Below are 12,762 nucleotides of genomic sequence, written 5' to 3' on the forward strand. Positions count from 1 at the left end.
AACAAGAAATCAAACTGTTTTTCCGTTTTGTACAAAAAACGAAAAAACAGGAAATGGCTTGTTTTTTCATTTTTCTATTTTGCGCACAAGACAAAAAAAAAAAACAAAAAAAAAACGGCCCGTTTTTTGTTTTTACCGTTTTTACACACAAAAAAAATGATGATTTCACTCAATATTTCATTTTGTTAGTGGGCGGGACTTTGAAGCCCGACAGTTCCCCCCCCCCCCCCCCCCCTTTTTTTTTTAATTTTTTTTTTTAACTGCTCTAAATTGGCGCTTCTGGTCCAGCTGTTACCCGGATGAGACTTCTGTATTCAGATTTAAGTGTCTGGAAGGGAGGATAAAAGTGTGGAGAGATTTTCCTCTCATGATTATTCCTTTTCCCACGCTAGCCGTGATGCAAAAGATAACGACAAGCCTAGTGTACGAAAAAAAAAAAAAAATTAAAAGACTTTGTGGTTTGAGCATAGCCTGGATAATATAGAGTTTGAGCCATGAAGAAGCCATAATATCTCCCCCCCCGTTGCCATGCAACAACAAATCCCGTGAAGTCACGCAAAGTGTTGTGGAGCTCCTTCCTATTCAGCCCGAGACGCCATTTGACTACAAAATAAGAGAGCACTCCTTCGATAGGATAACAATATTTGAGCCTTGTCTTCCCACTGTAATGTATTGGGTTGAAACTATGTGCTAAATCTTATACTAATTCAAAATTGAAAGGTATTCAAACAACTGTGCCCCTAAAGTCACTCTGGAAGTCTTTTGCGTAGTTTTATTTTGAAATTATAAAAACGGAAGTACTCAGCTTAGCTTCTATTCAACCGTCAGTTAGCAAACCCTATCTTGTGTCCAACATCGCACATAGCAACGTCTAACATTAATCCTAGCCCTGTTAGCTGTTTGAACTCTTAGTTTATATTGAAAATACATAAGGATGATTACGCTTCAAGATGTTTTTGGAGAGCTTAGACCTTAGTTTAAGTAGCTAACACAGCGACTGGCCTGATACAGAAACATCCGAACGTTGTCTTGGTTAGAGAGAGTCTGAAGCTAGTTTGGTATCTTTTCAACAGAAATCCGTCGACATGGTAAGTTTACGTTATTACATCCATCATCTGTTGGACGCAATAACCGTCTCTAAAATTATCCGTACCAGGCTCCAGTCTTCTCACAGTTGTCTGTTGCCTGTCTATGTTAATGCTGTGTATGTTTCTCATTGACAGATCCTTTCTCGGGCTAAGCCAGCACTGGGCAGTGTGAGTGAGAAAAAGAAGAAAAACCAAACTAAGATTTCCCGATTGGAGGAATATCTACAACAGAGAGATTACCTCGGGGCCTTGACACTGCTAGAGGTAATCGTACAACCCTTACATACTGTTAAACAATGAAATATTTCTATTTGTTTCAGGGATTCAGTGCTCACATGAGTTTGCTGAAAGGGATCCAACTTTTTTAAGTCCTGATGCTAAAACCGATTCTGATCTGGTACCAGTATGCATTTAACATTTTCTAAACAAAAATGGAAATGAAAATATATTTAAACTTATTTTTCTCTTTTTTTATGGGATCAAAAATATGTTGACATGTTTTGTAAAAAGTTTCTGATTTTCTAAGTTACAAGTGACAAAATAAAAAAAGGTTTCCAATTATTATCATATCTAAAAAAATAATCATTACTATTGTCTTTATTGTATGATTATGCATTTTTACTTTTCTAAGTAAAGCATTTGTTGTTGTACTTTTTACTCATTTTTTATGTCTGTATTCATCCCATAATAGCACTTGGCTTGATATAGTAAATGCATAATTTCTTTGTATTAATTCTGATTTAATGTGGGAACAGTTTTGTCGAGATTTTCAGAGTTTGAAGGAGTATGATGCAGGGCAAATGTCATTGACAAACTATAAAACATACAAACTATGTAGGTGTTTGTGGTCATGCAGTGTCAAGCTTTGATATACAGTCTGGAAATATTGTATAAAATCAGAAATGAATTTCATTGAGGCTTTATAGAGAGACCTAAATGAGGTCATTCCATTTTTTTATTTGTGATTGTCTAGACTGAGATGTGATAAATAATTGCAAAACAGCCGAAGAAAAAATGGTTTGTTTTCATAAAAACTGTTTCCATTATTTTGTTTGTCCACCAGGGAGCAGTAATGAGTTGATTGTTTCTTCCAGCTCCTCCTGTGTGTCTTGCAGTGATCAGATTCATATCCCTCAGTTGTCAGAAAAATAATCTTAAATATCCAATGTAGTAAAAATATTAGAAATGATCGTTCAATTTGACTCTTATAAAACTGCTGGTATATTTTCCCCCTGAATAGCTGATACATATGTACATTTATATGTTTATACAGATAGAATAGCTATTTTATATGACTGCATTGCCTCCTGCAGATTATCCTGTGTCATGCCCCTGGAATTAAAGCCTCAGAAATAGAATCACACCCACATCTGTGCTGCAGACAACACTGTGCAACTGAACACTGCTGATCTGTTGCTGTGTCATCTCTAGTTTCAGAGAAGTATTGGCGAAATAGAGGAGCATGCTGACCTCTGGATTGGGTACTGCGCCTTTCACTTGGGTGATTACAAGAAAGCTATGGAGGTATCTTTGTGTTGAATATATGTGTGTGTGAGTGATTGGTTGTTGCCTGAAAACTCACATTAAGCCCACCCCCGGGTACTGAATTTACTTGAAAATGGACAAAGATGAATAAAGCAGATTTTCATATTATGTAATGGCATTTTGATGCTTCCTTGTCATGTTCTCACAGGTCTACAAGTCCCTCACTTCACAGCCTGAGTGTCCAGCTGAGGTGTGGGTATACCTGGCTTGTGCACTGTTTTTTCTGGGGCTCTATAAAGAAGCTGAGGAGGCCGCATCTAAGGGTAGACTTCTTCGCTTACTGTTTGCTAAAATTCTGCTTTGTGCTGTTTTCCTACAGCCCGATAATTGAGTACTATGCTGTCTAATGAAAACCTGCCACTTCCCAAACACTGTGTGCATCTCATTCATACATCTAGATGTGTACCACTCAAATTAATAAGCATTGTTTTCCTCATTCTATAATTCAAAGACATGTGATTGCAGATTACATCTTTTGCACACAGAACACTTTTTGAATTTTGTGAGTCAGCTGTTAAATGTCAGTAGATTTAGCAGATTAACACTTAAGGATTAACTTCAGGTTTTGTGTAGATCACAGACCAAGTTGCTGAGTCAATTCTGTGTAAGCTAAGAAAATGATTTTATTGTTAATGCCCTGTAGCTCTTATTACCGTGTAACTTCCTGTCTGTTTTTGACTCCTCTCCACAGCGCCAAAATCTCCCCTCCAGAACAGGCTGCTTTTCCATTTGGCTCACAAGGTTAAAAAATAATTCATTCATTCTCCTCTCTTGTGTAAAAGGTTTTGGGTTTTTTTAAACTATCTGGAAACAGGTCAAAACAAAATTAACTGCACTTATTTATTTTGTTTTTTAACTGTGTGTACAGTTCAACGATGAGAAGAAGCTGATGCATTTCCACCAGAACCTGGAGGATGTAATCGAAGACCAGCTGAGCCTGGCATCTATCCACTACATGCGCTCACACTACCAAGAGGCTATTGACATCTATAAACGCCTCCTCCTGCAGGACAGGTCTGTGCTCTCCCTGCTTTCATACTCTTCAGTTCAGTCTCAGGTTCCTGCTGAAGTTTGGTGGAAACACTAATCTGTGACCACGTTGACGGGGGAGAGTTGTTAATGGAAGAGTGTTTGATATCACAAGCTTCACGCTTTGTGGATCCTTAAAGATGATTCAAAGGTTGGTGCTGCAGATCTGCTGAGCTAGCTTCCTCTAACTCTGATGGACTGTGGGGTTAGACAATGAATATCTTTGGCTTCACAGAGCTGTGTCTCTCAGGGAACAGTTCAAGACTTTGAGGTATTGTAGGTTAGGGACGTGCGTCTGGGTTGTCTTTGAGGTTGACATGAGCTTTGGCTGCGTGGCTGATCTGGACACAATTTTGTTAAGATGAAAATGAGCTTTCTAGTTCTTATATAAGCCAAAAATTAAAAATTCTGTGTCAATTTAATCAAGTTAAGATTGAAATAAATTTACCATCCAGTAAACGCACTTACTGTTCTTTAGTGTGGACAAACTTTGGCGCTTTCAGGAAGCCTTCTTGCTGGTTGAAGACAGTCATTTTGCAGACATGTAGCAAACATCAAAAGGCTCTGAACAAACAATTATCTGCTTAAGATTTGTGAAACATATGGAAAAATTATAATGTTATTCTTACACTTATATTTCCTGTGACTCAAAGTCTAGTATTTGTTGCTTTCTCTGTTGCACAGCACTGCAGCTTTGGCCCTGAAGGTTTACGTGGCTCTTTGTTACTACAAGCTGGACTACTACGATGTGTCCCAGGAGGTGTTGGCTGCGTACCTGCAGAGAGTTCCTGACTCCACCATCGCCCTGAACCTGAAGGCCTGTAACCACTTCAGACTCTACAACGGCAAAGCAGCTGAGGTACTGCAGTTTGACTGCCGGCCATCACAGCTGATACTTTTATCATAGACTGTATAAAACATGGATGTAGTCTCCATGAAGTCACCCGTCTGTTCCTGATACCGTGAAATGAAGCCAGTCCACGGACACAAGCACATTGGTTATGATGCCGACGAACAGCTACAGGGCACCTGGCAGTAACGTGACCTGAGCTGCGTCTCTGATTGGACAATCAAACGATCCTAATAACTTCTAAACCGCAGAGTTAGAAAAAAATCACTCAGTGTGTGTCGGTAGCAAAACCAGCATTACAGACCCAAGCCATTTTTTTGAACCAGGCTGTAAATATTCTTTCAAGTGCTGTAAAAGTCTGTTTTTTTGGCAGGGCGTGAACGTGACTTCCTGTCTTTCTGCAGCCAGTCTCAAGTGTGTCCTCGATGAACAGCAACTTTTAGCACTTCCGCATAGGCTTCAGTTTTCCGAACCGGATATTGCCCCTTGATTTCCATACATTTTTACTTTCACACAAAGATTTATCAGTTCTGTGATGTTAGAGGTTGTCAGAGGTTACTGGTAATAGAAAACAAAATATTATTTTAATATTAACTTATTTTCAATTATCAATCATGTTTGTGGCTCCATCATCATTCAAAAACCATAGACTGTATAAAACATGGACGTAGTCTCCCTGTTGTCACCCGTCTGTTTTTGAAACAGAAAAGGAAGCACATCGACTACAGCGGCCATATTGGTAGTAGCCAGGGCTACGCACACAGCTATATGGCACCTGTCGGTCACGTGACCCTCATCTGTGCCTCTGATTGGGCGAGCTTGCGATCTTAATATCCTCCGAACGGCAGAGTTAGAAAAAAATTCACCCCCCTTCAGTGTGTGCCGATAGTAAAATTAGCGACTCAGACGGGAGACGTTTTTTGAACCAGACTGTAAATAGGTTAATTTCTGCTTTGAAAACAGCTTTTTTGGCTTGGTGTGTATGTGACTTCCAGTACTTCCGGAGCCAGCCTCAAGCAGACATTTGAGAAACAGCAGATTTTAGCACTTCCGCATTGTCTCATATTCTTAGACTGGAGGATGCCGCTTGACAAAAACCGAGGAACAGAAAAGTAGACAAAATAGAGCAAAAAGTATGTGATTGAAGAATTAAAGCTTCTATGAGAAGACTTAAACAGGTTTTAACACAGACTGGGATTAATATCTATGCCTTTAATAATCTATAAAAACAAACAAGAAACTTACAAAGAGGAGTGACAATATCTCTTTTTGTTTGATTTTAATGCCAGGAGCCACTGGCAGCGGGTAGGTATCAGATACAAAAAATAAAAAAAAATTGACAGTAACATGTAGGGATGCACCGATACTGATCCAGGTATCGGGAATCAGTGGATTGGTGCCCCTCAAAGCTGGATCGGTATTGGTGGCATGAGGCTGATCCATGGTGCTGATCCAGGCAAACAGTTTTCTACCGTTACTTTTTTATCAGCGCCCTGTGAAACTTGATTTTGAATGTCACCTTTGATGCACTTCCTTTGTTTTTTTGCTTAATTACCAGTCTATAGAGTAAAAAATATTACAATTGAATATTAATTTCTGCACATTCTGAAGCATGGTTTTTACCAAACTGCTGGAAAACATTTGAATATTTTATAGTGTAAATAATTATTCTCTTCAATAATTACATTTACTCATTTTTTGCCTTTTACCTAAAACATTACCACTATTATCCCACAGTATCCCACATACAGGTTATTATAAAACACTGTTATCTGATCAGTATCGGTTGATACCTCAAGCCCAGGTACCAGTATCGGTACCAGAAAAGTTGGATTTGTGCATCCCTAGTAACAAGATAATAGAGAGTAGAGAGCCTCTGTGTCAGCAGGGGGCGCCAATATCTGAACAAAAATATTCTCACAGGAGCTTTAAATGAATTTTCAAAGCATTTGTATCTTGGATATATTTTACTCAGTACAGTTTTGTTTTTAGATTTTGTTAAAAGTCATCATATTCCAGTTTTTTTTATATATATATTTTTTGTCTTTCATATATCAAGTTGAGTCACCACTTGCTTTGTTTTCTCCTTTTGTCATTTGTTTTGGGTAGAAAGATTTCTTGCATTTGACTTATGTGTGAAATCTCTCCTTCTAAGGCGGAGTTGAAGAACCTCATCGACATCTCCTCCTGTTCCTTTGAGTTTGCTAAGGAGCTTATCCGACACAACCTGGTAAGCTCTCCGCAAGCTCTAATATGAGTCTGTGCAGATTTGCGGCTAAGCGTACGTGTATGTGCCTGTGTGTGTGTGTGTGCGCGCTATTATTCAGCCTCCTCATTCTCCCCTCTCTGCACTGTAGGTGGTGTTTCGAGGCGGTGAGGGGGCGTTGCAGGTCCTGCCTCCTCTGATCGATGTGATTCCTGAGGCCAGACTCAACCTGGTCATCTACTATCTCAGACAAGGTGTGCTGCCATGGAAAGAAACCATCCATTTGCCCCATGCAAACACAGTATTTTTATTATTGTATTTCAGGTTTAAATGGCACATTTAGAGAAAACACACATCAGTTGATGCTTCATTATTGATTTCAGATGACGTACAGGAAGCTTACAACCTCATCCAAGATCTGATGCCTACAACACCTCAGGTAACGGCTAATTATTTAAGGTCAAAGTGTGTTGTATGTTTTCTGTTTTCCTATGAGGAAGCACACACAAAGAATCCCAACCATGCCAGATTGAATAAGCCTCTTGTCCATCCTCTTCTCAAGAGCTCCTGAAGAGTCTTTTATGCAGTTACATGGATCTGAAAGCCTGTCAAGTATCTGGCTGGTGTGCCTTTTTTTTTTTCTTTTGACTGGTTCAAATGGGTTTGATGCATAAAAGATTTTCAAGGTCTTAAAAGAAACACTGCATGTTCTGTTCTTTCTTTTTCAGGTTTCTAATTAAGTAATCAGAGCTTTCTTTATCGTTCACCACAGGCAGGCGGATTGACAAGAGAGCACATCGTGTCTCACTTTGTTTTTGTGTTTTTTCAGGAGTATATTTTAAAGGGAGTGGTTAATGCTGCACTGGGGCAGGACATCGGATCAGTAAGGTTTTTTATGATAAATGCTTTTACAGACAACGTAAAGGGATGGCTGTAAGTTTGATGCTGCGTTTTGATCTTTCAGAGGGATCACCTGAAATCTGCTCAGCAGTTCTTTCAGCTGGTCGGAGGCTCAGCCAGCGAGTGCGGTACGCTGAATGAAAACATGATTAATGTGATCCTCTGAAGTGACGCTGTGTGTGTGTGAACTGAAGTGTGTGTATATTAACACCTTCTTCATTTTCAGATACTATTCCTGGCAGGCAGTGCATGGCCTCCTGCTTCTTCCTCCTGAGACAATTTGATGACGTTCTCATATATCTAAACTCAGTGAAGGTCAGCGTTACTCAGCACACTGCTTTAAAGAACATAAAGAGTGATATTACAGAGCGCTGTGTCCCTTTAGACGACATGTGATGCTAAATGCAGAACAATTTTCACTGTGAACACTATTTAAGGGGAATTGTGTTTTATCTTTTAGGGTTACTTCTTGAATGATGATACATTCAACTTTAACTATGCTCAGGCAAAAGCTGCCCTTGGCAACTACAAACAAGCAGAAGAGGTAACTCACCTTAATGCACAACACATCCCCCTTTGACTCAACACACTGCTGACTGACTACTTTTGCTTTTCCTTTCAGATTTTCTTGATGATTCAGAGTGAGAAAATCAAGAATGACTACGTTTACCTCAGCTGGCTGGCACGATGTTGTATGTATTCGTTTATTTCGCACATTAGTATGCTGCACAAATGCCTGAAGATGGATCCCTGGCTTTATAGCTCTTCTCCTGCTCTTGCTTCAGTAGTATCACACTCAACAGCTCTAGAGATGGATGACTCCATTAAATGATTTTTCTTCCTTTCATGGCTAAATCCACATCAATAAATCTTGCCCACGGGCGGTTCATATTTTGCAAATCTGAATCTGTAAAGGTTTCTTGAACTGCCTGAAAATGATGGACTATTGAGCACTTGTCTTGTTCTTGTCAGACATAATGAACCAGAAGGGTCAGCTTGCCTGGGAGCTCTATCTGAAGATGGGTACCTCCTCTGACTCCTTCAGTCTGCTGCAGCTCATTGCCAACGATTGCTACAAGGTAATCGCTTCCTCTGTCTGCCTCAAAATTCTTCCTTCACTATTGTCAGTTCTGAATTCTCTTCTATGTTAGTAATCTATAGTTTTTTTTGAATACATCTTCATTTAAAGACAATAAAAATTAAGTTTTCTATAACAGTTATTAAACCATATCCAATATATCATTGCAAATCTTAGTTTTTAATCTGTATTCCACTGTGAATTTTTTTTTTGTCAAAAGTTGGAATAAGACTATTGATAATTATTCGTTTATTTGCAGATTATGATTTCCAAAAGCAGTCATTGTTCGTAACAATCTCAAGCAGAATGTCCTAGATTTGGAGAAGTGACAGTTTGGGAGTGATTCTATAATTAGGCAATATGTGTTTTTTCTTGTTTCATATTCAATTTAATTGCAAATGATACACCTGGAATGTGCTTAATTCATCAGTTGGCAAGCTTAAGCTCTAATGGATTTTTAAAAATTAAAGTAAGAAAAAAATTTTGAGCATATTTTTGTCAACTGTGTTATGGACGAAAGTTGTGACTATTTTTCCAACATAAATCCATATCATACTAAATGTAGAGTTATTTAACATTTCTGTGCAAGACTATGCTCCCTAGAAATGTTCCTCATTATTTTTATCACAGTTTAGACAAAATTTAAAAGAACTGGGGCTCAACAATCACATGTAACACAGTTGACATTTTCTCTATTTTTTGGCCCTTGTGCTAACTGCAGACCTTGAGCATAGCACCACCTGACCTCCATCACTTTATATTTCTGTGCAATTTCTTCACAGTTTGGTTATTTTAAACATTTATACTAAGAACAGCAGAAAATGTTCGTAACACAGTTGATGATCAATTAATGCGCCCCATGTACAGACAATCATTCTTATGAAATATTGATGAGGAGGAGTTAAAACATGCCACACTTTCTTCATGGTTCCCACTAAAAACCATGTGACTCCAACTGATTTAAGTCATGTGACTTTGGAGCAAACGGTTGCTGGTTTATAGGGTTTTTTCAAAGGGTAACATAGTTGCTTCTGATTTCCCGGATACACACAAAGTGAATTATTTTATCCATATGAATTGGTAAAATAGTTTTTAAAACACCTTTGTCATGTTTTAATGAATATTTTAAACAAATACTACTGAAAATAATATTCACAAACATGTATTCTAGTGTTGCATTTTGAGCTAAATAAATTATAGAACCTGTTAACTTTCTGTATTAAATAAAAATGAAATATCACCTAAATGACCCACTGTAAAATTGGTCATTGCTTGAAACTAAGCATTACTAAATTTTATAAGTATACCCCATTGACATGAAATTATAGAATTACTCTTAAACTGTTTGATTGTCCAGCCAAACCAGATATCTTTCAGTTTAATAAGAAATCAAAATATGATGCCTCAGGGGTTACCCTCAGTCTTTTCACCATATTTATCAAGTAATCCCCCTAATTGGAGCTTTAATCTTTGACTGGTTAGCCAGAAAATTGCGCATTAGTGCTCATTATCTCAGGCTTCTGTTTCAGATGGGACAGTTTTATTATGCAGCCAAAGCATTTGATGCACTCGAGAAACTGGACCCAAGCTCCAACTACTGGGAGGGCAAGAGAGGAGCGTGCGTCGGCATCTTCCAGCTCATACTGGCCAACAAGGAGCCCAAGTGTGTTTGTCTCTATTTTCTGTGCAGTAATGCAATCACACATTTACCAGTTGATTTCTCTGAATATAGAACACAATTTGAAACTCATCTCAAACGCCTGTGGACCGTGTGAGTGTAAAATAAGGCGTGAGGGATGGCTCGTTCTCGATCTAATCTCATTTCCTCACATATCCTGTTTGTGTTCCAGGGAGACACTTAAAGAGGTTGTGCCCTTGCTGAGAAATTCAGGAAACCCTCAGGTTGAATACATTATCCGAGCTCTGAGGAAGTGGGCCAAAGACAACAGAGTCCCCCTCTCCTGACAGCCAGCAGCTCTGAGCTCCGGCTCACTGCAGGCCAGCAGCACTCGCAGCTCTGTTTATGCAGATATCAGTGATCATTACGATGCATTTTAACACTTTCAAATAAACCCTATGTGAACACTTGAACATTTATAATAAAGCCTGGATGTATTTTTAAATATTCCAAGTGTTTTGTGTGATTGATTTTTTACTGTTACAAGGTAGAAAATGAGTTTGCATAGTAGATAATGTAAAATCTAAATGTAGTGGAGGGAAAAAGATAATTATATATGACTGTTTACGGCTCCTCACACAAGAGCAATATGATGACACAGCTCCATAAAACTTGTAGCAAGCAAATACATGTTGATAATAAGTTAAACTGTGGTGACAAAATGTTTTTGTACAGTTTATAAAAGACAAGATTATTTCTTATTTCTGTAAGAAGCAGAAAACTTCATAAAGCCTGGCTAATACAAAGTTTTAGCCAGGCTTTATGAAGTTTTCTTCTTATAAAATAACAGTTTTAATCCTTGTAGGGGCACAATTTGGGATTGAATTTGAATATTTTTGCTGGGATCATGATTATTTTTTATCTCACAAAATTTGACCCAGTGGCCTTTCTAGTTACCAAACAACAAAACCACTTCCAAGAGACATAAATGCAGCTGCTTTTGTAGTGACTTGATGCTTTCAGGATCCATACAAAAGTGGCCAAGGATGAAATGCAAATTCTCTTCCCATCACTGAGTCTCAGTCATTTTACTCTCCCTTACAAATGTAGCTATTTGACAGGACACACCCGATTGCACAGAGGGTAGTTAGGAGGGGGAGATAACAGAAGCCACTACCTCTGCCCTGGGGTCTATAACTGGTTGGTCTAGTTACAGTTTCTATTAAACAAATACAAAAACACAGACATCAGTGTCAAAGTGTAATTTCTTCAATAAGTATTCAATATGAGTTTTTTAATACAAATACTCAAATGGTTACCAAAAGTCTTTTTTGTGGTTTAAAAATATTACTGAATGATGTCATGATGCATTTCTAACAAATATCAGCACAATCAAGGGTCATTAATATGTGCATAATCACATGTTAGTCCAGTGAGGGTGATGTTTAGAGAGGAAGGCAGACTGCTGAATGCACAAGCTAAACTTATGCAAACTAATCAAAACAGGAACAAAATTATAAGTACGGATGATAACATCTCACCATCACTGGGTTGGGTCCATGACCCAGTGTTGTTCTTGGTCTTGCAAAGCAAGCTGGGGTGTCTCAGTGTTGCAAGTTCATCCATGACAACTTCACTTCCACTGTAATGAAATGCAAAAAGGGTATATGGGAGCTCTGGGTGGGTCACTGAGGCAAAATCTTTTTTTTCTTTTAATTATTTAATTATTTTATGTCTGATTTAAAGTTTGAGAAAGATCTCTGAGGTTCTAACCCAATGAGAAAACTGATTGTCCAGTGGAAAAATAATAATGTACTGACAAGTTGCTTCATAACTGTAGAGGATTATACAGTAATTTAATAACCATCAAATACTTATATGTTAATTCAGTCTGCAATATATTACCCCACATAGTCACACTTTTTCACCTACTTTCCCCAGCAAATTTTCTAAAAACTAAGATATATCATTTCATAGTATTACCAATGGCACATGTTTTGGACATTTTAATGTAAGGGGAAAGGGCTTACATGGGTTAACCTTATTTTTCCACTCAACAGGTGGTCCCCAGTCCCTGAAACTAAAATATGCTGTAGTGGGTGGAAGACAGGCGACCATCTGACGTGCTGTCTTTTCCGTTTAGGATTTGATGTTGTAGTGTGAGCTGGTGCCATTGTTGAAAAATGCGCAATTCAGCAATTTTCTAAAAAGACAGAGAGGAAGGCATGTGATGGGGGCTGTGTGTTCTGAAAACAAAGGTGAATCCTGGGAGCTGAAAAGGAATGAATTCCTGATGAGAGGTGTGACTGTAAAAGCCTGTCCTTCCCTCACAGACTTTATAAAGGTCATTACAGTGTGATAGTGTTGTTATTATCGCCTGTTGTGACAGAGGCGGGTTTAGGATCGGGGCACGCGCGGATTGGATGAGGCAACCCCCCCTCGTGTCAC

At 38.5% G+C, this 12,762-nt stretch overlaps 1 protein-coding gene across 1 annotated transcript; it reads left to right on the forward strand.

The window, feature by feature from the left end:
• Positions 1-821: 821 nt before the first annotated feature.
• Positions 822-10,821, forward strand: ift56 (intraflagellar transport 56). The gene is made up of 18 exons (XM_074665522.1): positions 822-1,088; positions 1,224-1,352; positions 2,520-2,612; positions 2,782-2,896; positions 3,325-3,374; positions 3,502-3,647; positions 4,347-4,521; positions 6,668-6,742; positions 6,870-6,972; positions 7,102-7,157; positions 7,548-7,601; positions 7,683-7,746; positions 7,845-7,933; positions 8,079-8,162; positions 8,241-8,310; positions 8,591-8,697; positions 10,226-10,359; positions 10,547-10,821. The coding sequence occupies exons 1-18, from the start codon at positions 1,086-1,088 to the stop codon at positions 10,659-10,661; spliced, it is 1,662 nt and encodes a 553-aa protein (XP_074521623.1). The 5' UTR covers positions 822-1,085; the 3' UTR covers positions 10,662-10,821.
• Positions 10,822-12,762: the final 1,941 nt, after the last annotated feature.

The sequence above is a fragment of the Halichoeres trimaculatus genome, unplaced genomic scaffold (assembly GCF_033239565.1).
Source record: "Halichoeres trimaculatus isolate MK-OKI-2021-1 unplaced genomic scaffold, fHalTri1.1 fHalTri1_scaffold_2, whole genome shotgun sequence".
Lineage (NCBI taxonomy): Eukaryota > Metazoa > Chordata > Actinopteri > Labriformes > Labridae > Halichoeres > Halichoeres trimaculatus.

Coding starts and splice junctions, on each gene's coding strand:
- ift56 (XM_074665522.1), top strand. Junction 3,375..3,501: donor TTTTCCATTTGGCTCACAAG/GTTAAAAAATAA, acceptor CTGTGTGTACAG/TTCAACGATGAGAAGAAGCT. Junction 7,934..8,078: donor TATATCTAAACTCAGTGAAG/GTCAGCGTTACT, acceptor TTTATCTTTTAG/GGTTACTTCTTGAATGATGA.